We start from the raw sequence: 26215 nt of genomic DNA on the forward strand, positions 1-26215 counted from the left end.
CATTCTTGCCAGATTTTGCCTGAAATTATCATCCATACTCTTAAAGACTTTAGTTTTGTTAGAAATATTTGGGAGAGATGATTTGCTGAAGATATCACTCTTAATTTCTTCTCTGCAGATTGTGAAACTTGGTCCAAACTTAATCTCTTCAGTCCATCTCCATCAACTTTTGGCCTTCTTGGAAGGAAGCGTTTTATATGACATGTTGGTTTCTTTGGCAAAGGAGAAACCCTACTGTTCACGAAGAGAATTTCTCTAAACCTCAAGATCCTAACCATCGTATTCTCTTTTACCCGATTGATATGAAGAATTGCAATGGAGCTACTCCTTTTACTGATAATTTTGTCTTGCCTAGTTTTTATTGCTTTTCTGGGCAGAATAATCACCAAACTAGCGCCAAATTGTTTGTGGATGGAGCATTCAACACATCTAGTAACAAAGGTGCTTGTGGTGGTTTTATTTATTCTTCCTCTAGAGATTAGATGAGTGGCTTTGTCTTTAATATTGGCCCTTGTTCCGCTTTGGAAGCTGAATTATGGGATTTGCTGCAAGGTTTAATTCTTGCTAGTAATCTAAATTGCTCTAATATTTGGCTTAGATGTGATTCCAAATAAGCTTTGCTTTGCTCAAAGACCCAATCAGCTATTTGTGGTTACTCCTCTCTAACTAATCATATTAAAAGTGATGCTCAAGTCTTTGATTGTCTTCATCCGGAATATGTTCCTAGGGAGATTAATAATTGTGCGGATAGTTTAGCCAAGCTTGATTTTTCTTTCCATGTTGAGGAGCCAGTGTATATTTCTTCTCCCCAAGCTAGCATTCTTCCTTTTTGGAATGTAGTTATATCTAAATTGACGATGGAGCATGTTACTTCTGAAATGCAACATCTCTCTTTGTAGTTTCTTTTGGACTTTGTCCACCACTTTTATAAAAAAAAATGACAATTTCTTAAAATCCCAAAAATCATGTCTAATGTAATCTTATCTATCTGTTCTTATAACCTCTCTATTTCTTTTAAACATGGAATCCTATTCAATTCGGTAAGCTTTAACCATTATAGATTTACATAGAGTACAGTTAATTAGCACCAAATTATCATTTCATTTTTCAAAGCGAGGAATTTTGGTAGTGAATTTTTTTATATAAAAAAAAAACTCTTAATAACTCTAATGTGGCTTTAATGCATAGAAAATATGGATAACTATCTGATAATGTAACAAAACATACGAGGGTAAAGTGTTAATTTTTATACTGTGGGGGCAAAGTAATTTTATTTAGTAGTGGCTTTAAATAGTGCGTATCTTTCCCGTGATGGGGTCAAACGACCATTTCATCGAAGGAAGTCTTTTTCTATTCTTTTTGAGTTTAGTACCTGTGGATATTTTTTAAGAACGATTTAAATCAAATTCACGAAAAGAAATTATACAATGATTTATTTTAACAAAATTACTCGAGATGAGATCGTAGCTCTAGAGTATATGGAATGAAAATATTCTTGACCGAGGTGTTAAACTGAGTTTTTGGTGAGTTAGCCAAACATATAAAAGCTACGCTAAGGCCAATAATTTAACATGTGAGGATTTTAAATCATGAATTCATTTTTATCAATTATCCACCACTTTTATTTATTCTTTACATTAGTACATTGAGAGCATTTTCTCATGCCTTATTTTAATATAAAACATGTTAGAATACTTCAAATATTTATAATTTTTAATGATGAATTCATAATTAATATCACGATGGTCTATATAAAATATTGATTAGCCTTAATCATAATTATATAATTTTTAATTACCGTATTAAAGAACAAAATAAAGAAAATAATTATTTTAATTGCTAGTCATTGTTTTTTTTATTAAAATTTATAGATAGCTGGAATATTCTCAAAAAGAAAAAAATATTTATCTTTTTAAAAAGACATAACTTGTGTCATTTCACTCTTATAAAGAAGTGAGACTTACATCTTTATTTTTTTTTGTTCACTCTCTTTTTTCAATGATCTATCTCTTTCTCTTATTTAAAATGACACAACTTTACATTTTTTAAAATAATACACACTTTTTCCTATATTAAAATGAGAAATGGAAAAAATTTCTCCCTATACACGAAAGTAATAATAAAAATCGTATCTAAGATAAAATCTAAATTAAATTCGATTGATGCTTTAACTATATTGTCTTAGACTATCATTAAAAAAACTATATTTGTTTGCGTCTTTTTTTTTTTCTTCAAGTTTGAAGTAAATGGGAATCCGCAATGGAAGCCGTTGATATGGTGTGGGACCCGTAAGCATGGACGGACGCTTTGTCGAAACCTGTGGAGCCCACAGACTGTGTGTGTTTCTTCGTCGACCTTTTCTTTTTGGTTTTGATTTTCGTTGCCGTTTTCTTCCTTTTGCTGCTTCTTTCTAAGTCACCTCCATTCCCCAATTTATTTACTTATTTAAATTTTAATTATATTTATTAATAAATATTTACGTGAAAAACTATATTTATAAATTATTTACAAATTTTTACAACTAAATTTTAATTATTTATTGTTGTTAATTTAACTGTTATAATTTTTTAAAAATTAAAATTGAAAAAAATTATACTTATAATCTATTTTTATTTATAAATTTTTACAATTATATTATAATAAATAATAACTATTAATTAATGAAAATTAAGCATTAAAATATAGTTGGAAGAAATTATAAATGAGCACTCCAGATTAGTCCCATAGCCGGCTCAAAGAGTCGAAGCTCGTGGGGATACCGGAGAGAGCCAACTCGTCGCAAAGAGATAATTAGAGTTGGGTAACTCCAAAAAAGAAATTATAAATGAAAATAAATTATAAATATAATATATTATTATTAAATATTAATTAATAAATATTATATAATAAATCATAATTATTAAATTAACAAAAATTAATAATTAAGATTTAATTAAAAAAATTTGAAAATATAATAACCCCGAGTATTTATATATTAATATTCTCTGTCATTGATTCTAGGATTCGTCCATCTTCGTTTTCGTCTAATTTTTCTGTTGCACGCTCTGTGTTCTTCTTCTTCTTCGTTCCCATGGAAAACGACACCACCACCGCCACCACCAATAACACCACCGCAACCGACAATAACACCACCGCCACCACCAAAGTGGGTTCAGGAGGTGGAGGAGAAGTCAAATCCAACAATCAAAGCCCTGAAGAAGAAATTTCTAATTTGAATGGCGAGGAACACATGCAAGAACAAGTGGAAGAACAAGAAGAAGATCGAGATGAAGATGATGAAGAACCAACTGGATCTGTACCCACCGCACGCCAACCTTCAAGAACCCCTTTCGCTAATCTCAGCCAGGTCGATGCTGACCTCGCCCTTGCCCGAACCCTTCAGGAACAGGTTCCCTTCTTCTTCTTCTTTCGATTCTATTACTTGTTTCTCTTTATTCCTTTTTTTGTGTGTGTTTGGTGGGTAAGGAAACGAGAATCAAGTCAATTATAATCTTTAGCAATTAAAATTGATCAAGTTCAATACGAATATTAAATAATCAAAATTATTTTCTTCATCAGAATGCTAAAAACTGCTTAAACCCCATACTCCTTACCAAAAATTTCTGACACTTACGCTTCTCGCTGTCATAGCTAGCAGTGGAGCATGGACTATCATTGTTTCTCTACTGTATATGTATTTAATGATAGCAGCCCAAGGACATGAAGATACCAGTCGTTAATATCTATGCTAAGGAAATTTAGTTTTACTGAAAGTGTATTAAAATGTAATTCTTTATTATATTTATGAATTTCAATACATAAAATAGCACCTGCATGTCCCTGACTTGCATTCTTTGTTTACAATTCCACATGTCTTTATCAAATAGCTACGTCTGTGTGTGACGAAGCTGTGCCGATTTAGCTTAGCTGTATAAAATTAACGACTATCCATTGAGCAGTTTCCTCTTTAGAGAGAAAAAATGAAAGACAAACTTCTCGCCAGGAACTTTGTGCCTCAAACATAGAAACCTCCCATTATTTAAAAATAACCTTTCTAATGTTGATCACCCTCCCCGAGCTTGATCACACAAAACCCAACCAGTCCCACAATGGAAGGACCCTAGACAGCTGACCTAGGTTTTATATCCTAAATCTTGATACCATGTAGAAATCTATAGACAGAGAGAAAGAGCATGAAAGATAAGGAATGAATGTTGTTGTATAATGGGATGCACATGCACTAGTTTTCGTTAGGCTCCCTACGTGTTTATTTATACTAATAAACCAAGTGAACTACAAGTATATTTACAGACAGGCGCAGTCTAATATACTCAACACATGCTAACTCTAAAGTCATGTATCACAAATACAGTTGATTTTTCTTTTGATTTTCTTACTCTTTCTGGTTTATATTGTGTGGTTTAACTGTTAAATAGGAAAGAGCATATATGATGCTGAGACTGAATAATGAAGGAAGCGACTATGGAAGTTGGGAAGGTGGAAGCTATTTGCATGATGATGGGGATGATTTTGATGATCTACATGACGGCACTGATGTGGATGAGGATGAGGATGAGGATGAGGATGAAGATGATAATGAGGAGGAATATGAGAATGAAGATGCATTTGATGTCAACGCTCATGGTAGTGCCGGAGAACATGATAATCCCATCATTGAGTATGACCCAGATGTATTTTCAAATGATGAAGCCTATGCAAGAGCATTACAAGAGGCTGAAGAGAGGGAAATGGCAGCTAGACTGTTGGCTCTTGCTGGGATAAATGATCGTAAGTTTTCTTGGCTATGAATGTAAATCTGAGGATTTTTATTTTATTTTTTGAAATTATCCGGTTAGAACCACTATTTCATTTTCAATTATAGGGGAGGTTGAGGACACAGATGAGCATGGTGCTAATTCTCAGGTAAAATCTCTATTTTATTTGTATGTGCATGCACACATACTCATGGACATATCTTTTTTTTATGTGCACTCAGACATACACATGGATGGTATACCAAACATTTAAAAGGTGTGAAACCTCAGTACCATATTAATAAGGTAATATTTCATGGTTATTAGGAAAATGGTACACTGGGTGGAGGTATTCAGTTTAGTTATGGACATATTAACATTTACTTCCTTCAAAACTTTGTTAGTATTACTTAGTTGATTTCATTTACATCTATCTTACTTGTTATGGATAAGACTAAATTCATATAATGTTGACTTAATGATTTATGTATTGTAGTTGAGGATGTTTTATATGATATTGTAGATACCATGGCGTGGAAAATCTATTAGTTCATTCTAAGTTCTAGAATATATTTTTGTTTCTTGTTCCCCCTTCTGGAGGCCAAAAAGGTAGTGGCTAAAGTACACAAAATTATGCATTGCTTGGCATGGATTCCTAGGATTGCACGAAGCTCTTTTATCTCAAAATAAACAACATACAGAACTCCCATCAACTTTGTCTCATCTGCATATAGTTTCCTGAATCCTGATGTAGAAAGAACCAAGAATAGTAGTGACAACTTGCAAAATATCTTAGTTTCTGGTGGACCTGCTGTCTGAATATCGTCCATATTATTAACAGAATCTGGTTCATTGGTTCCATACTTTCATGTGATTCACATTTTTATCCACGACTGCAGAGATGCGTATCTATTTTGAAAGTAGACAAAAAATTGGTGCTGATGCTAGTCCATGAGGCCATTGGATTAGCATCATTAGATCCATAGTAGGACCCTATGACTGTGTTTGCTTCTTCTGCATACACCCACTACTGTATGCATTAATTATCTCACTTTTTGAAGCTATTTTGTCAATATAATCCCCAAGATTTTTCATCAGCCTTTTTTTAAAGCCCATGATATCCAGTTTTGAGATCACGTCCCCATTACCTGCATTTTCTTCTTCTTCGTTGTTCTTGTCTATGAAAACTATGAATCTTTGCTGTTTTGCTTCAGCTGGGGTTAAAAGTGGTAAATTCGATGATGTTCTTTATTCTTGCTTGTTTTACCTTTTGATCTACTTGGATTTCAATCATCTGCAGCTGTTACGTTACAGTTCTATGACTTTCTCAGGCACGTTATCCGTAGTTTCTGCCTGTAAAGATGACCCAGTAGTTGTATTGAAAAAAGGTTTCTGTATATTGATATTGAATAAATTACATGAGTGTGTATTTATACAAGAAAGAATCGCTAAGAATGACTCAGCGATGACTAATCAATCCTAATCACAATCAATCCTAATCAATCATAATCAATCCTAATTAATAGGAAATAAAAACGGAAACATATTTGAATTCTGATTTTCTACACTCCCCCTCAAGTTGGGAGGTAAATGTTGATCATTCCCAACTTGCCAATCAAGTCTTTGAATGCTGGACGGTGTAGGCCCTTGGATATCTGCAGTTTGCTCTTTGGTTGGAACATATATCATACGCACACTTCCATCATCTAATTTTTCTTTGATGAAGTGACGATCAACTTCCACGTGCTTTGTTCGATCATGATGCACAGGATTTTGAGCAATGCTAACAGCTGCCTTGTTGTCACAATATAGTTTTATTGGTAGGGAATATGAAATCTTCAACTCTTGAAGAAGTCTTCTTAACCAGATTCCTTCACAAACTCCATGAGCTAAAGCTCGAAATTCTGCTTCAGCACTACTTCTTGCAACCACTATTTGCTTTTTGCTTCTCCAAGTAACAAGATTTCCCCACACATAGGTGCAATAGCCTGAGGTAGATCTCCTGTCTACTGATGAGCCTGCCCAATCTGCATCAGTGTAGATTTCAATTGTCCTTTTATACCCTTTTTTAAAGAATAATCCTCTTCCTGGAGTGTTCTTGAGGTATCTAAGCACCCTATAGACTGCACTAAGATGCTTCTCCTTGGGTGAGTGCATGAATTGACTAATCATACTCACCGCAAAGGCAATGTCAGGACGCGTATGAGATAAGTAAACTAGTTTACCAACCAATCGCTGATATTGTTCTTTATCCACCCCATTCCCATCTTCAATACCCAACTTGGTATTAGGTTCCACAGGTGTCTCAGCAGGCTTACACCCTAACATTCTTGTTTCCAACAAAAGATCTAGAACATATTTCTTTTGTGTGAGAGTGATGCCTGTTTTGCTCCTAGCAACTTCCATACCAGGGAAATATTTGAGAGTGCCAAGATCTTTGAGTTCAAATTGAGTTGCTAGAAATTTCGTCAAGGTGTTCAATTCCTCAATATTATCACCTGTAAGAATTATATCATCTACATATACAATAAGAATAGCAATTTTACCATCCTTAGAGTGTTTGTGGAAGAGAGTATGATCAGTCTGTGCTTGAATGAAGCCTCTTCTTTTGACTGCTTGTGTGAATTTGTCGAACCATTCTCTTGGAGACTGTTTCAATCCATATAGAGACTTTTTTAGTTTACACTGATCCATTTCCCTTTTCAAAACCAGGTGGAGGATCCATATATACTTCTTCATGTAAGTCACCATTTATGAATGCATTCTTCACATCTATCTGTTGCAGAGGCCAATCTAGGTTAGCAGCAAGAGATAAGAGAACTCGGATGGTATTGACTTTAGCAACCGGAGCAAAAGTCTCATGATAATCTATCTCATGAGTCTGAGTGAAACCCTTTGCAACCAATCTTGTCTTGTATCTGTTGATGCTATTATCTGCATTGAATTTTATTGTAAACACCCATTTGCATCCTACTGCCTGTTTTCCCTTGGGTAGGGTCACTATCTCCCAAGTTCCATTTCTGTCTAAAGCATTCATTTCTTCAAAGACAGCATCCCTCCATTTTTGATCATCGAGAGCCTCATGTATATTTCTCGGTATCTTTGTACTATCCAACATAGTATTAAAAGCACGGAACCCTGGGGACAACTTTCCATATGAAATATGATTAGAAATAGGATGAGTAGTACAAGATTGAGTACCTTTTCTGAGAGCAATAGGCAAGTGTAGATCATTTTCACCATGGCACTCAAGTGTTGGGGTGCTGGAACTAGAACATGGTTTAGAATCTTGGCAGTGTAAACACCCATTTGCATCCTACTGCCTGTTTTCCCTTGGGTAGGGTCACTATCTCCCAAGTTTCATTTCTGTCTAAAGCATTCATTTCTTCAAAGACAGCATCCCTCCATTTTTGATCATCGAGAGCCTCATGTATATTTCTCGGTATCTTTGTACTATCCAACATAGTATTGAAAGCACGGAACCCTGGGGACAACTTTCCATATGAAATATGATTAGAAATAGGATGAGTAGTACAAGATTGAGTACCTTTTCTGAGAGCAATAGGCAAGTGTAGATCATTTTCACCATGGCACTCAAGTGTTGGGGTGCTGGAACTAGAACATGGTTTAGAATCTTGGCAGTGTAGAGGCTCTGGGTTATTCACACTTTGAGGAGGCTTTCGCCTGCTATAAATTTGTCCCCATTTTGAGGAGGCTCCTGTTGGTGAGGATTCTGTAGCTCCTTCTGTTTCCAAAAGTAGAGGTAATACTGTGGTATTAGTAGGTTCCCATGACTGATCTTCATCTGTTTCTATAGACTCCCCCTGAAGAGAAGTCAAGGGGAAGAAAGGGTCATTCTCATAAAAGGTGACATCCATAGAGACAAAGACCTTACGAAGAGAGGGTGAATAACACTTATAGCCACGTTGAGTAGGAGAATAACCAATAAAGACACACCGGAGAGACTTAGGATCAAGCTTAGACCTTTGATGAGAGGGAATATGGACAAATACAACGCAACCAAATAACTTGAGAGGTAAGGAGGAGACGCCTCGGAAGGAAGGGAAGGTACGTAAAAGACTAGAAAGAGGAGACTGGAATTTTAGAATGCGAGATGACATTCTATTTATCAGATATGAGGCAGTGAGAACTGCTTCTCCCCAAAGATATTTAGGAACACTCGTGGTAAACATAAGAGCTCGAGCAACTTCAAGGAGATGTCGGTTTTTTCTTTCCGCAACTCCGTTTTGTTGGGGTGTGTCAGGACACGAGCTTTGGTGAAGGATGCCATGTTGGGAAAGATATTCTCCAAGAATAGAGTTAAAATACTCTTTGCCATTATCTGTACGAAGAATTTGTATAGCAACTTGGAATTGGGTTTGAACCATGGCATGGAATTTTTTAAACACGGATGCAGCCTCGAACTTGTCCTTTAGAAGATATACCTAACAAACTCGGGAATGGTCATCAATGAAGGTAATGAACCATCGAGTACCTGAAATATTTTTAACACGGGCTGGACCCCATATGTCACTGTGAATTAAGGAAAATGGGGAAGAGTCATGGTGAACTTTAGAAGGATAATGAGCACGAGTATGCTTGGCAAGTTGACAAATATCACAAGAAAACAAACTAGGATTTTTATTAATAAACAAGTTTGGTAACAACTTCTGAAGATAAATAAAATTTGGATGGCCTAGCCTACGGTGCCACAACATAACATCATTACATGAATCAAAAGGAAATAGAGAGTTTTTTTCTAAGAAAACAGCTTCATGAGTCACATCCTCCTCAAAGTAGTAAAGTCCACCATCCTCTCTAGCGCTGCCAATCATCCTATCTGAGTCATGTTCCTGAAAAACACAACCATGTTGAAAGAATTTAGCAAAACAATGCAACTCAGAAGTCAGCTTGCTTATGGAAATGAGATTACAAGCCAGAGAAGGAACATAAAGAACTGATGTCAAATTAATCAGCTCAGAAAGTTTAATGGTTCTGTGTCCCGCAATCTGGGAAAAACTGCCATCGGCGATCTTGACCCGAGAAGGTTCAGAATATGGAGTGTATGAACAAAACAAGCCAAGATTACCTGTCATATGATCAGAGGCTCCAGAATCAAGGATCCAATAATTTTGACTATCAACATGGAAAGTTGTACCTTGCTGGACCACATTACTAGTGGCCTTGGGAGGTTGAGTCAAAAGTCTCTGAAGTTGTTCAAACTGAGTCTTGCTAAGAAAGACACCATCAGAGTCAGAGGATGCATGAGGCTCATCAACCTTGTCATCAGTAGAGACCTGATATGCACGACCTTTATTTTGTCCTTTTGGCTTCCAATTTGCAGGTTTCCCGTGGATTTTCCAACATTTCTCACGGGTATGACCAATTTTATTGCAGTGGGTGCACCATGGACGACCATCCCGTTTTGATTCTCCAGAGGAACGGTCAATGGTATGGTTGGCAGCTAATGCAGACATATCATCAGACTTATCAATCGACTCCTTTTCTCCCAGCATAACTCTTCGTCTACTGGCTTCTGTACGAACTTCAGCAAAGGCGTCAGCAAGTGAGGGTAACGGTCGCTGCCCCAATATTCGACCACGAACCTCATCAAGATCTCGGTTGAGTCAGGCAAGGAAATCATGTAGTCTTTCCTTCTCCAAGTGTTTTTTAAATTGGGTATTCGCTTCCAATCCCTTAAGATCGGATGCATAATAAAGATCCAATTCCTGCCATAAATTTGTTAGTGCAGTAAAATATTCAGTAATAGTCATACCCCTTTGACGAAAGTCTCTCAACTTATTTCTCAGTTCAAAGACTTGAGAGGTATTCTCCAGATCTGAGTAATTTTGTTGAACAACATCCCAAATTTCCTTGGCAGTATCGAAGAACAAATAGGTTTGGCCAATCTGTGGTTCCATGGAATTAGTCAGCCAAGCCATGACCAAGGAATTATTAGTCTCCCAATTGTCATAATCAGGAGAATCCTCAGTAGGTTTCTTAATTTTTCCCTCGAGATAGCCCATCTTACCCTTTGCCCGGATGACCAACTTAACCGATTGAAACCATTGCAGAAAATTCTTACCGTTCAACCGGTCATAAGTGATCTGCAAACCTAAGTTGTCTCCAGAGGGCTGAGAATTTGGGGCAAATGAGGAGGCAGAAGAACGATTAGAGGAAGCCATGAATAGAAAGTGAAGGTTTGACCGTGCACCCAATTTTTTTTTTTTTTTTTTTCCGATTTTATATCTAACCACTGGAACAGGGACAGAAGAGGCCGACGAGGTGATCTAGGCAGCTCGCGCCGGAAAAAGAGTCCGGGAAGGCGGCGCGTGGACTACACGCGCTGGAGAGTGGCCGCCCGTGTGGCGGCGCGTGGGCGGTCTGACAGCGACGGGTCTGGCGGCGTTCAACTCGTCGGAGCCTTCTGAGTTGAATGGTACCTCTACCTTCTCGATTGGAGGTCTGTAGGTATGGTTTCTGGGATTTGGGTTTAGGTTGGATTGTGTTTGGGTTGTTTTTTGGATGATTTCAGCCTTAAAGGTGGCTGATTTAGGGTAGGAACGAACCCACTCTTGATACCATATTGAAAAAAGGTTTATGTATATTGATATTGAATAAATTACATGAGTGTGTATTTATACAAGAAAGAATCGCTAAGAATGACTCAACGATGACTAATCAATCATAATCAATCCTAATTAATAGGAAATAAAAACGGAAACATATTTGAATTCTGATTTTCTACAAGTTGAATTTGATGTCATTATGGATCTACCTAAGGCCGGGGGAGGAGTGCTATAGGACTTTATAAGACCGAGAGACCCTTAGGAAGGGGAGATCATTCCAACTAAAATTGTCAACTTTGATTGTGATTACATTGATATAGTGGTTTTATGTGGTAGCAAGAGGGAATCAATGGTTTAGAAGTCAAATCGGTCTCAAATTGCTGAGTGTCAATTGTTCTACGGTCATCAACTGTTTTTTTCATCTTCCATTCATGATAGTATAGTGCATACGCCAAAAATTTGTAAATTATTTAATTGCACCAAATTAACTCTGGTGGCTCTGGATATATTTCACCCAGCTTCATTTTCAAACCTAAATTTCTTACAGAGATCTGTTCATATGGTTGCATGGTTAAAGGCTGTTATTTGGTCATATGATGCTTATTTGTTAGGTTCCTTTTATTGGTTTTAACATGGTCAGATAGAAGGGCAATTGAGACATTGTGAAATATTCATGTGTATAAACTGCCCTGGAAAATATACATGTGAAGCAAAGTTGAAGGGTTAAACTTTCCTAAATGATAGATTGGTTGAACTTAATTGCTTACTGCCTTTATTGGAAACAAGTTTCTGCATGCATATGTGTGCTCACAGAACAGTGAAAATAGTATGCACATGCACAATTATACATGTGTTTCTTTTGCCAATTAATATACACTTTGATCATCTTAATGATTATTTCCATATGGTGAGATGAGATTAATTTCTTATAGGAATTTTAAATGTCGGTCACATATGTTTTTGCTCGTAAAATGAATCTTTTGAAAAATATTATGCTGGTGGATTCTTGAGGCAGGTCTTAAATATTTAAGAACTAACATTCCTTAATGATTAAATTGGTGAGAAGCATTTTATCTTTTTTGTTTCATTTATGAATTATGTTTAATATCATGTGATTTTTTTTTTGCTGTTGTTTACTGTGAATGCTTTATCACATATGTAATTTAGCCAAACTTTGATAAATAATTTGTATTTAAAATTAGAGGTCTGCTATTTAGGGCACAGCTTTTGCACTGGAAACAAATAAGGATGCAACCAAAGCCATTGGATGACAGGTTATGGTGGGGACCATTTATCGTCCAGGGCTTATCTTTGTGACAAAGGAGACTGCTCTTGCTATATCAAAGAAAGTCACAACATTGAAAAAAACTTTTATAATTTGTAAAGAATAAAAATTGATAATACTATAGTTTATAAAGTCTGTACCATAAAAAATTCAGTAACTACTACTAAGTTTCTAAATCCTAACTAGTAACTAGAAAAAACTATAAAACAGGAGACCAATGGAAGAGGGGAAAAAAGGAACGAAAGAGTTGCAAGACAGAGCAATACCTAACGGAACAAACAGGGGAGCATCTGCTCAAGGAAAAAGCTAGCAGAGAAAGGCTGGAACTGGTTGAGGGAGAAGTAGCAAGGCCCATAGTAATTTGAATTACGGTTGAGGATCTGAAGCCCCACCTCTGTGCAATGGACCTAAATTTGCAAGTTTGCCATCAATAATTCCTTAAAAATTTATTTGTGAATGACGATGGACCTAGAGTTCCTGGATTAGGTGCAGCACATACGATGACGGTGGGTTTTAGTGATGTTAAAACATGGACTTTGTCTCCCTTTTTAGAATAGTGGCTGCTATTACAGTCCCTGTTGCTGTGTCCTAGCCCGCTACTCTAAAATACTCCCTCGTGAGCATTTACTCCCGAAGTTTGAGGGCATATTAATATCTTTGGACCAACAATATGCTTAATTGCTTCGATTTTAAGTCAAAATTGCTATTGCTGATGTTACTTCATCTTATATTCTTATTTATTAAATGTGTGATGCACTTAAGATTGGCTTAGAAATATTCTTATCTATCTGTGCCATGTGTGAGATTGGCTGCTTCAACATTAATGTGTCTTTGTAATATCACACTTTAATCATGCTGGATTGATTTTGCTACTCTTTTTTTGGATTGTAGCATTTAACCGTACAACTCATGTGCTACTGTTAACTCAATTCTATAAATGCTTCTAATTGACTACCTGATTCTGCAGGATGCATGGGAGGATGTTGATCCAGATGAACTTTCATATGAGGTGACTTTAATATATACCGGAAGTTTGTTTCATGCCCCACATCCTCCCTGTACACTTTCATCTCATGTTTTAATAGTAAGATTCAAATTATTTCAGGAACTACTTGCATTGGGTGAAGTAGTTGGAACTGAGAGCAGAGGTCTTTCAACTGATACTATTGCCTGTTTGCCTTCGGTGAAGTACAAGACCGGGAGTGATCAACATGGAAGCAGTGATTCGTATGTGCAAATTGTTACTTCTAACCTTAGCTGTAATCATGATATACCATGGTTCCTTATTTTTGCATTCCTGTTTCAGGTGCGTCATTTGCCGGGTGGACTATGAGGATGGTGAGTCCTTGACAGTTCTTTCCTGCAAACATCTTTACCATCCTGAGTGCATTAACAACTGGTTGAAAATAAACAAGGTATGATTATACCCTTCCTCAATAATGTTTTTATCACTAAGGCACGCCTTATTGGCAAATCCTTTTTGGCTTGAAATATGAATAAATCACATGTCTATTTACCCTGTTGCCACCTATTAAAAGAACAAATCAGGTTTTAGACCACTTTAAGTTAGTAGAGGTGAAGCATGGATGATTGTTCCGCCTCATTTTCAGGACACAGCATATCTTTACTTATTTCATGAATCTCCCTTTTTGCTTAAATATCATGATAAATGTCTAGTTTTCTACTAGTTCAGATGTCCCATTTACAAAATCTAATGGTAACATGTATCAATAATTCATAAATTGCCCTGTCATTTTGATCAAATTTGAATTAGTTTCTTGAGAGTTATTTGCAGTGGAGAAGCTGTGGCGTAACCGTGGGTTCTTTGTCTGCAGGTTTGCCCTGTTTGCAGTACTGAGGTATCTGCGTCTGGGAGCAGCTTGTAGGTGGATTAATAGCTGCTCTTCGCTTCAAATTGAAGAAAATTTATGCAAGTTGGGGGCTATTATCTCTTATTTTAGTAGCATTGCCATGTTGTGGAGATAGTCTGTGCTTTGTTGTATCCAGCTCCTTCAGTAATGTAACATGTTACACTTGGAATCAGCTCTCTGGATTGTGTCTTTTTTAAATGAAATGACTGACACTATAGTCGTCATTTTTTTTTTTTCTGCAGTTCTTAATTTACTGGGTCTGAGGGGATAAACTGGGCTAGTTATTGTGGCTTGCTACTGCAAGAGGGGATTCGTGACAGTGGTGTTTTATGTCAAACAAAGCATTATTTAATAGTCCCAATGATTTTGGGAAGTGGGGTGGGGATCCGCATTTCATTTATGGATATGATTACTGGGAACGTAAAGTGGCCGCAAATTTTTTTTAAAAAAAATTAAATAAAATTAATAGAAACAAGTAAAACAACAAATTAAATGAAAAATTGTAGGGGACCTGATCCTTGTCTTCAATTTGGGGATCTGATTTAGTTGTTGAACTTCGGAGATGTAATGGGCTCAAATTTCTGTTACAAAAGTCACCAATGGCTGTAATGACGTACAGTGAGTTTCTTGATTGCTCCCCGTGTTACGATGGCATTTTTCATTAATCAATTGAACTGAGATACTACTAGGTTCTCTAAGTTTTGCTTCATTATTTGCCTTCGAAAGAATTGGGTGCCCAGATTCTACCTTGTTTCTATATAAATCATCCCATGAAAAGATTGTTTTCCTCTATTGTATGCAATTCCAAGCAGCACCGAAAGAATTTAGAGCAGGGCATTGATATATATTTTAAAATTTATCATCGAAGTGAGACTATATATTAAAATAAAATATAGATTTGAAATTTAGGAGGAGGCAATAGGCCACCCTAACTCCCTTCCGTCGACCTGCTGTCAATGATAATGGAATGTAGCGCTGGAAACCCAAAGCAAGATCCGATCAGAGTGCTATAAATCTATAATGGTATTCTTCTTCCGCCACCAATTTGACAAGTAACATATATCTTAATTCCAGAGCTCTCATTCTCTTAGTAGGCAACTTATTACTGGACTGTCGCGGATGTGTTTTTTTTTTTTTTTTTTTTTTTTTCTGTACATTTATTTCTGTCCCAAATCCATCAATTTAACATGTACAACATGTTATTCCTTCAGCAATAGCAAGAAATGGTTGACTCCATTTGATTAACTTTTCTCTTCCAACATTTCACATAAAATGTGTAGGAATTTTTCCCTCTTCCATTAGAACTAGGATTCCTGAGGACGTTCTATGATCCTTAGAAAATTTGACTATTGCATCTATTGCAATGGAGTAATTTTTATCATGGGATTCTGGAAAATATCCTGAATCAACCATCTCTTTAAAAACCTCAAATGCAGAGGTCAAATTCAGATCAGATAGAAAAGCACTTAGCAATGTAACATAAATGAAGGAGTCAGCTTTCATTTCTTTCTGTTCCATCTCACGAAAATAACGAAGTGCTGAAGTTGGCCTAAAGCATTTGCAAAGACCATGAATAAGTGCCATATATGCAATTCGATTTGGAGGACAACCTTTTGTTTCCATCTGATTCCAAACCAAGAGAGCATCATCAGGCCTTTCTGCTCTGCATAACCCGTCCACTAAAGTTGAGTATGTAATGACATTGGGTTCCCTGTCTTCTTCAGACATTCTGGAAAGAAGAGCCATAGCCTTATCAATAGAACCATTTTTGCACCAACTATCTATAAACAGATTGTAGGTCACAACTGAGGGAGAAAGACCCCTTTCAACAATCTCATCCAACAAATTTTCAGCCTCTGTGACTCTGTTGGCCTTGCAGAGCCCCCTTATCAATATGTTATATGCAACCACATCAGGACAGTGGCCACGAGAACACAACTCCCTGAATAAGTTCAATGCTTGATCCACTTCTTGAATCTTGATCAAGCCACCAATTGCTGCAGAATAGCAAACTATATCAGGAAGGAAACCTTGTTGAACCATTTTGTCAAGAAAGTCACGTGCTTCTACAGCCCTCCCATGATCACATAGCTCTTTCACAAGAAGGGTGGAATGTTTTATCCATGGTTCATGACCGCATGCCCGCATCTCCTTCAACATATTGACTGCTCCTAAAACATCCTTTCTTTTACACAGGCAACCATATATTGAGTTGTAAGTGAAATGAGTTGGTTCAATTCCTGATTCTTTCATCTCGCTCAAGAGCTCGCGGCTTTCCTCCAATCTATTCGAATTGCAGAGACCATTGATCAGATTGTTGTAAATCAAAACATTTGGTTTACCAATAAACCGTTGCATATCATTGAAGAGGTGCAGGGCAAGGTCCAATTGACCACTTTTGAGGAAGCCATCAATTACAATGCTAAAGGAAGTGGTATTCGGAAAAACCAATCTCTTGACCTTGAGGAAAGTATCCATCTGGGCATCAGTACTACTATATTTGCTTTGAATCATCATCTTAAGAAGGTGATAAGCTTTATCCATCAACCCGTCACTGACATAACCAGTCAAAACAGCATTGTAAACCAAAACAAGAGTTTGGTCATCTTCCTCTTCCAGAATTTCTTCTAGTAATCTGACAATCATGCTTGTGTCCGAAAAAGACGATATCAACTTTGTAAGGATTCCAACATCAGGTTGAACACCAAATTCCTTCATTTCCGAAAGCAAGGCCAAAGCTCTGTGAGTGTCTTTACTTCTGCACAGTCCTCCAATCAGAACATCACACAAGGAAACATGAGGAGTGAAACCAGCCTTGCGCATTTTATCAAACAACTGGAGGGCTTTATCCACGCGGGACTCTTTGACAAACCCATGAATCAAAACACAAAAAGTCTTTTCATTTAGTCTCATTCCTTGTTCATCCATCCTCTCCACCAACTCAAACGCCTTATCCACCTCACCCCACTTGCTAAAAGACAAGGCCAGCATAGAGTAAACACGTTCATCAACCCAACCCTTCTCCCGCATTATATTGTACATACTCAAAGCTTGTTCAAACATGCGTGCATTGCAATAAACTTGCATCACCGGGGTCAGGGTGTACTTATCAATTTCCCCCCCAAACACCCGCATCTCTTTTAACCTCTTCTCCATCAAGTCAACGCAGCCAGACTCTGACTTTGACTTTGATATAGCCTCTAACAAACAATTGTAACAATAATCATTGGGAGCGCAAAGACCCTTCATTTTCATTTCATCAAACACCTCGTTGGCTTCTTGCACCAACCCAACGCTGCCCAGACACCGAATGAAGAAACCCAACGCGCCAGGGGTAAAGGAACAAGGTGAATTTGTGATGTCTTTAGCGAGGGTTTTGAGTTGAGCGCTCTGGTGGGAACGGGACAAGATTGAAGCCATGGCATTGTAGGTGTAGCAACTGTGGCGATAGCCATGTTGGTGTTGGTTGGAGGCCCAGTTGAAGAAGGTTTGAGCGACTTTCCAGCTGCGGAGGCGCGTGAGGACGGTTTCCACGTGGTGAGAGGTGAGAATGGGTGCCACCCGGTTCAGTTGTTCAGTGGTGTTAATGTCGCTGTTGGGTCCTTTGGTGAAGATGGAGATGAGGGTATCCACCACCACAAGTGTGGAAGAATCAGAACCATAACCAGAATGGGTAGTGGTGAACGAAATGGAACAAGAATAATGGAATTTGGAGAACCTGAGACACTTGAATGCCATCAGGCTGACGATGATGTCGTTAACTTACCTGTTTTCTCATTCTTCTTTATAGTTTGGTACTTGTGGAGGGACACTTCAAAATATTTTACTCGTGTATCCAACACTTCTCGATATTTTTTCCATATTTCATTTCGATTTTCTCCTGCACTACCCATTTTGGTGCATAGTACAATATAAGGGCTGATAGTATAAGACTTGATAGTATAAGACCTGATTAAATTTTAATATTATCAAGTGTTTGGTATGATATTGTATAAGATAATATCTTTCAATATTAAAAAAATTAGTTCTTGAGAATTGTACTTGTAATCAATATTAATACATCAACCCCTTATCAGGCCTAATCCACCACTTCTAGGCCGGATTAAGTTATACATCATTTTGATGTATAAATGGGTCATGCTGTATAAGCTTATACTATACGATGGTCACACCAAACAACTGAAAATGTCATAACTTATAGTATAAGCTTATACTATCAAGCCTTATACATCACACTAAACAGGCCCTTTGACACTCTCAAAACTCACATTGTACCGACTCAAAAAAATTTCAAATTTTTAATTCCAACTATTAGATTAAGGTAAAAGATTTTTTCAGTCCCGTGAGCCTAAAATGACATCATTCTCGAACGGAAATCAAAGTGTCTTTAAATTTTGTGAACATAAAAATAAAAACAGTCTATCCCTCTATCATTCTTATAGCTTTTCTCCGTTCAGACATATCGTTCGCAAATTTATATCTCACTCCATTAATTCTTGTTTTACTATCTTTCTAAGTAAACTGAAGCTTCAAGATTATAATCAAATAATTCGTTTAAATTCAACAACTGCTGTTTTTATTTCTCTACATTTTTGCTCCTTTCTATGACGCACAGCCTTAAATAAAATATGCAGAAGGATAACCCCTTTCATATAAAAGTTCAGGACTCCTGAAGTAAATGAAAAAGTTCAGAACTGTTAAAAGAACAAGAGTAACATAATACAAAATGACATCATTAATATTTGGAGCCTTATTCAAACGTCCTTCCCTCTTTCACACATAAACCACTTCTTTGAGGAAGAGTTGGGGACAGGCAGCTGCATAGTTACAAGGTCTAAGAGTTAACACAGATTATTTTCATCTCTAATACAAAGAAAGATTTCATTAAAACATTCAGGCATTAGATACAGCATCATTTGACATGTTGTTCCCAGTCACATAGGTCTCAGCAGGACGAGGGAGGATCAGTATGGTTTGACCCTTTTCCTCAAAAGGAGACAAGTCATAATCATCCACGTTCAAGTTGTGGGAGGCGACCTGGTCCGAAACCTGGACATTACTCAACTTGTTGAGTATCTCGATAAAAAAAAATAGCTTTATCGCTGATCGCAAATAATGAACCTAATCCGAATTACAAGTCCTTGTAAGACTTCCTGAGTTCTGGGAGTAATATAAATTTTCAAATTAAAAAAACAAAGAAGCAATGATATTCAAATTAAAAAAAACTAGCTAGCAATACCATTTAGTGCAGCATTAAAACCAGCCTGTGGATTACTTGAACTATCCTGTGGATTACTTGAACCGGCAGCATTAACAGGGTAGTCAACTCCTCCCATAGGAGGAATAGTTACTCCTTGAAGTGAACTCATTCCATCTGCAGCTTCTTGTGGATCATGGGCAACAGCATTGTTGTCAGTGGTAGAGCTAGGGTTTATTGTTAGCTGTGGCTAAAAAGTTTAACATATCAAATTATCAAAATATTTTCGTAATTATACAAATCTATTATGAAAAAAGTTTACTTAAAATTTATAAAGTAATAGGATTGATGTTACTTTAACAAATAAAAAATATTTATTTAAAATTTAAAATATAATATAAAATTAGGGGAGGGATCATTTGACTCTAGAGTAAGACTTACAACTCTTACTCTCCATCTCAGCCGTTGATGGACGGAAATCAACGGTTGTCATTTATAGTGTAATTAATAATTAATTAATTAATATAACTTCTTAAATTGTAACCGTTGGATGGACGGAAATCAACGGTTAGGATGAGGAGTAAGACTTGTAAGTCTTACTCTGGAGTCAAATGATCTCTCCCCATAAAATTAAATTAGTGAAGAAAGTGCAAATTATATGCATATATACATATATGAAATTTTCATGTGACTTTTATGAATATTTTCATACGATCTTTATGAATATTATTTCATGTGATGTTAATGAGAATTTATTTCATATGATGTTAATGGAAATTTATTTTATGTGATATTAATGAAAATTTATTTCATGTGATCTTTGTGAATATTTTTTTTTATCTTTTATATTTTAATTTGGTTTGAGGCCTATAAACTTTAATTTGCAACTTGGTAGGCCTTATAAGTTGAATTAGATTTTTTAGTTTTTTAAAATAGGTCAGGCTAGACCTATAAATCAAGTCTTTAATAGACTAATAGGTCAGTATAGGCTCTAAATATTTTACATAGGCTTAAGCTTAGGCTATCAAAGTCAAAGCCTGGTCTAACTTGGCCCATTTATACCCCTAGTCGTGACATGTGAAGAACATCAACGTAGAGGGACAACAAACTTCACAATTAAAAAGAAACATGGAACAATCAGCAACAAATGTCTAAAATCATTTAAATGACATTGGTTCCAGATAAATCATTTAATCAATGTGTAGATATTTTAAAATTTTTAAAAATACAAAAAAAAGAAGTTGTTAATGAATATATACAAGAAATTTTCATACTCCATATATATACATATATCTTCATTTATTTTTCTCTTTAACAATTTCCATTGATTAATAGCCAAAATTCTCATTCCTGTTAACTCTACATTAAAATAATTTTTTTTTAAAAAAAAGATAAATATAAACCAGCACTCCATTTTTCAAAGGAAATAAAATTAATAAATACAACCGCACAAAAAAAGTTATAAATAAAAAAAAGGGGGAATGAATTTCACTCATGTTAAAAAACCCAATAAATAATTATGGTCAGCAAAAACAAAGAATTTCTCTTTTACAAGGTTCAAAAATATAAATCAATTTTTTCCCGAGCGGACAATATAATTACCAATGCATATTCCAAGAATATGTATTCCTAAAATCTTGAAAAAGGAACAAAACATTGTACCTTGTCACAGAATGGTTGGGTTCCGGGTGGTGAGAGTGAATAAGAAAAAAAAAGTTAGAAGAAAATCTTAATTGAAAAAAGATGAAAGAAGAAGAAGAAAGCAATTTGTTATATGATCATACAAGCAAAGCAGCTCCAAATCTTCGTATGTTACCATTGTTACTATTTTAGCGAGGACCAACTTACAATTTTAGTTAGGCCCAATTATAATTATTTATATAATTATATATAACAAATAAAATTTATTGAAATGTAGGCGGGGCCCAGGCCCCACCTAAATATAACGTGGCTACGCCACTGATTGTTGTCCACTCTTTCATCTACAACTTCTTGTGGATCACCAGCAACAACATTGTTGTCAACTCCTTGTGGATCACCGGCAACAGCATTGTTGTCAACTCCTACATTTCCAGGACACAACCTAATTCCTTTCCCTGTTTTCGCACGCACGTGCACTTTAATTCTTGAAACATTTCCCCTGAACTCATGATTACAACGCTTGCATCGCAATGTACCATCTTCCAATTTATCAACAAGATTCCAAAACGTAACTTCCTTTGGCCTACCCATGGTTCCTGAACAAAAAGTTTAAATAATTTATTTATGCATAGTATATTATACCACATATGACTCTCTTTATAGATAAAGAAAAGATAAGATTTTCACTTTTCAGTGTGTTAGTGTTGCAGAAATTTTACTTTTCTTAAAAAGAAATCATTGATAAAGAGTATGCATCATTTATTAAAAATCAGCAGAATGTAGAACAAAGAATGTTATAGAACATTAAGTGGCTTAATCATGAAAGTTGCAGTTGCAGATATACATAAATAGTACCTGCACTGTTCTTGGGTGTGTTGAAGCAATGACACAGAACGAACAGCTAAATTACTTGCCAAGACTCAAGAGATGTTGTTCTTCAGGTTATCTTTCTTAAGACCTTCTCCAAGAAATTTTATGGATCATGTTGCATCATTTCCCTTTTTAGGGAGTTAATGTCATAGTGTCACCCTTTTCTTGGGTCTTTGTTTGATTTCAATCCTGGTCGATTTCCCTCTTCAAGATTATTTCTGAAACTCTTTTTCCCAAGGTGTGCACTCTTCTTGACTGTTACACAAGCTATTTTTTGCTGGTAATGTAACAACCATAAGGGTTTAATTGAGAATTGCAAATCTTTTAAAAAAGGCCAAATTTCTTTTGAAAAACTGATTTTCAAGAATCTTTATTAATACGTAATGAATATGTAAGATAAAGAACAATTTTACAACAATGAAAAGAAACACAAAACAATGTATAAAGATTTCTGTGATAAAAATTCTTATGATACAGCAATATTTATAAAGATTTATTGGATTTTATTGTGAATTACTAATTAATTAATAAATTTGACTCAATAAACCTTAACCGTTGATTGACGGAAATCAACGGTTAGGATCTAAAATGACATAAGTTTAGATCCTTTAAAAGGACAAATACTTTTTCCATATTTATAATCAAGGAATGAAGTTAACTTCGTAGTGTCACCCTTTTTTTAGGGTTTTTGCTTGATTTCAATCCTGGTCGTTTTCCCTCTTCAAATTTATTTATGAAACTCTTTTTCAAGTACTACGAAAGGTTAAGTTTAAAATGCCATCAATTATTAATTACATTATATAAACAACAGATTCAATCCTAAATCCTAAAAAAAAAAAATGCATCTCAAATGATAATAAAATAATGAATGCCTAACAACCAAAATCATATAAAACCAACAAATCACATAAATCAATAATCAAACAGCATTATTTATAATTTACTTTTAGCAGGAAAAAAAATACTACTTACAATTTCAATCCAAATCTTCTTGTCTACTTCCCCATCCCCTTTCACCACTGTCCTGAGCAGACCCACCTGCACCAAGATGATAACTCAATGATATTCTAAAAGTCCTGTGAACAGGTCTGTTTCCCCCACCGCAATCGCAGCCAGCACCACCGCCCCCTCTGCCGTCATTACCATTACCAGCAGACCTCGACCCATCATCAGCGTTACCCTGCGTCCGATTCTCAAACTGCCATTAGTGAATACAAGGCACTGAAGGCAGAACATACATCTCAAAAGAGAGGCATGTCCCAATGCCCATAATTCTCTCAACCCTTTTTTTGTTTTAAACAAGACATCTAGGGATTTAATTTGACATATGATACGCCTCATTCCGTTGAGGAACGAAGGAGATATGATCATAATAATCTACTGCTCAAAAACTGTAGAAATCCTGCATTTCAGGATAGTCAGCCTTCATTCATCTTTGATATAGCCTCTAACAAACAATTGTAACAATAATCATTGGGAACGCAAAGACCCTTCATTTCCATTTCATCAAACACCTCGTTGGCTTCTTGCACCAACCCAATGCTGCCCAGACACCGAATGAAGAAACCCAACGCGCCAGGGGTAAAGGAACAAGGTGAATTCATGATGTCTTTGGCGAGGGTTTTGTCAATAATGAAGTACTGAAGTTGGCCTAAAGCATTTGCAAAGACCATGAATAAGTGCTATATATGCAATTCGATTTGGAGGACAACCTTTTGTTTCCATCTGATTCCAAACCAAGAGAGCATCATCAGGCCTTTCTGCTCTGCATAACCCGTCCACTAAAGTTGAGTATGTAATGACATTGGGTTCCCTGTCTTCTTCAGACATTCTGGAAAGAAGAGCCATAGCCTTATCAATAGAACCATTTTTGCACCAACTATCTATAAACAGATTGTAGGTCACAACTGAGGGAGAAAGACCCCTTTCAACAATCTCATCCAACAAATTTTCAGCCTCTATGACTCTGTTGGCCTTGCAGAGCCCCCTTATCAATATGTTATATGCAACCACATCAGGACAGTGGCCACGAGAACACAACTCCCTGAATAAGTTCAATGCTTGATCCACTTCTTGAATTTTGATCAAGCCACCAATTGCTGCAGAATAGCAAACTATATCAGGAAGGAAACTGATACAGAGGATACTCTCTGTAACTGAATAACTGAACCAACTTCTTTATTAACAAAGATCAATGATCTCACTTTACACTTGTCTTTCTATATATACATGCAAACTCTTCTAATGACACGACTACATATATGTTTCCCACTATTACACAAGACAGTTATTACACTATTATAACCAGCATTCACTTATACAAGGCCCATGGACCTATTCAACTATATCACATGGTCCACAACCCATGATGGGTAACCTTTTACCCTCTGCCCCTACCTTTTGCTTGTGTGACATCTCTAACATCATCCCTCCCTTCGAAAGCCATCTTGTCCTCAAGATTGGGATATGTGCGAAGCAATTCTTCAGCATTCTCCCAAGATGCATCTTCTGGTACCGTGGAGGACCATTGAACTAGTTTCTAGAGAACAATCTTTCCCCCTATTGTAATGGATCGTGATGCTAACACAGCCACAGGAACCTGAACTGGTTTGTTTTCAATACTCGATGATGGCAATGGTTCACAACTAGGATTAGAAGACCCATAAAAAGGTTTCAAAACAGAAATGTGAAAAGTAGGATGAATTAAACTTCCTGCAGGCAATTGGACCTTATAAGCTACAGGACTGATAACCTTTTCAATGGTGTAAGGACCAAAAAATCGTTTGGCCAATTTGTGATTTGATCGTCTGTCCACTGACATTTGACGATATGGTTGGAGTTTAATCAAGACTCGATCACCTACTTGAAAGAAACGCTCCTGGCGATGGCGGTCAGCTTGAGTTTTCATCCGTTGTTGAGCATTCTGCAACTGAATCTTAAGCAACTTCAATACCTCACCCCTCTGCTGCAACATCATATCCACCGCTTCAACCTGAACTGAGTCTTTCTGATAGTGAGGAATGAGAGTGGGAACCTTGCCATAAACCGCTTGAAAAAGGGACATGAGGATTGCTGAATGTATAGATGTATTATAATGCAACTCAGCCTAACCATTGAGACCATTTAGTGTTCTGCTCAAAACAAAAAGCGCGCAAGTACTGTTCCAAATATCGGTTGGTAACTTCGGTTTGGCCATCAGTTTGCGGGTGGTAAGAGGAGCTGGCCAGTAGTTGAGTGCCACTTAATTGAAATAATTGTTTCCAGAATTTACTCATGAAAATGGGGTCCCTGTCAGACACCAATGATCTGGGAAAGCCATGATGTTTAACAACCATATCACAAAACAAGGCAACTATTGTTGCTGCTGTGTGAGATGTGTGTAGAGGTCCAAAATGACCATATTTAGACAAACGATCAACTACTACCAATATGGTTGTAAAACCATTGGATTTGGGGCAATGCGATGATAAAATCAAGTGTTAAGTCATCAAATATTGCATCTGGTATTTTTAAGGGTTGGAACAGTCCAAGAGGTACCTGTGTAGAACTCTTAATCTGCTGGCAAATGGAACATTCATTCACAAAGGCCTTGACATCTGTCCTCATGTTTTTCCACATAAAAGAAGTAGACAAACGAAGAAAGGTTCTGTGAACACCTGCATGTCCTCCCATTGGAGTACAGTGTGCCTCTTGTAATAAAAGGACCTTCAGTGTAGAATTAGAACCCAACATGCATCTGTTGTTGTTGAATATCATGCCATCTCTTCTCGATATAGCAGGATTGACTTGCGATCCATCATCCAAGGATTGATGAATGGCTGTGAGTTCAGCATCAATATGATTTTCCTCCTTTATTTTCAACCAAATATCTAAGGAAGGTACTGACCGAAAGGCACAACATGTACTGTTTTCCTCTTCTGGAAATTGTCTTGATAAGGCATCAACCACTATATTTGAAGAGCCAGACTTATACTCAATACTAAAATTGTACCCCATTAGCTTATAGGCATAATTTTGTTGTTCAGGTGTCTGAATGGTTTGCCTCAAGA

At 36.5% G+C, this 26215-nt stretch overlaps 3 protein-coding genes across 4 annotated transcripts; 1 reads left to right on the forward strand and 2 right to left on the reverse strand.

Moving 5' to 3' along the window:
* Positions 1–3006: 3006 nt before the first annotated feature.
* LOC133311590 (E3 ubiquitin ligase BIG BROTHER-related) lies at positions 3007–14862 on the forward strand. 2 transcript variants are annotated; one of them, XM_061512653.1, is made up of 7 exons: positions 3007–3388; positions 4416–4767; positions 4862–4902; positions 13555–13596; positions 13693–13814; positions 13894–14002; positions 14423–14862. In XM_061512653.1, exons 1-7 carry the CDS (start codon positions 3071–3073, stop codon positions 14471–14473), a joined length of 1035 nt encoding a protein of 344 aa, XP_061368637.1. In that variant the 5' UTR covers positions 3007–3070; the 3' UTR covers positions 14474–14862. The 2 variants fall into 2 exon arrangements, with proteins under 2 accessions (XP_061368637.1, XP_061368636.1); XM_061512652.1 differs by having other exon boundaries at positions 13555–13814.
* An 859-nt stretch (positions 14863–15721) lies between these two features.
* LOC133311580 (putative pentatricopeptide repeat-containing protein At5g08310, mitochondrial) lies at positions 15722–18196 on the reverse strand. Its single transcript, XM_061512639.1, has one exon. It carries the CDS (start codon positions 18194–18196, stop codon positions 15722–15724), a length of 2475 nt encoding a protein of 824 aa, XP_061368623.1.
* A 4946-nt stretch (positions 18197–23142) lies between these two features.
* On the reverse strand, positions 23143–24612 carry LOC133311581 (putative pentatricopeptide repeat-containing protein At5g08310, mitochondrial). The gene is made up of 4 exons (XM_061512640.1): positions 24564–24612; positions 23879–24265; positions 23648–23817; positions 23143–23364 (listed from the first exon to the last, which is right to left on the reverse strand). Exons 1-4 carry the CDS (start codon positions 24610–24612, stop codon positions 23143–23145), a joined length of 828 nt encoding a protein of 275 aa, XP_061368624.1.
* Positions 24613–26215: the final 1603 nt, after the last annotated feature.

The sequence above is a fragment of the Gastrolobium bilobum genome, unplaced genomic scaffold (genome assembly GCF_033153095.1).
Source record: "Gastrolobium bilobum isolate Gb01-03AN ecotype WA unplaced genomic scaffold, APGP_CSIRO_Gbil_v1 utg82674, whole genome shotgun sequence".
Taxonomy (NCBI): Eukaryota; Viridiplantae; Streptophyta; class Magnoliopsida; order Fabales; family Fabaceae; genus Gastrolobium; species Gastrolobium bilobum.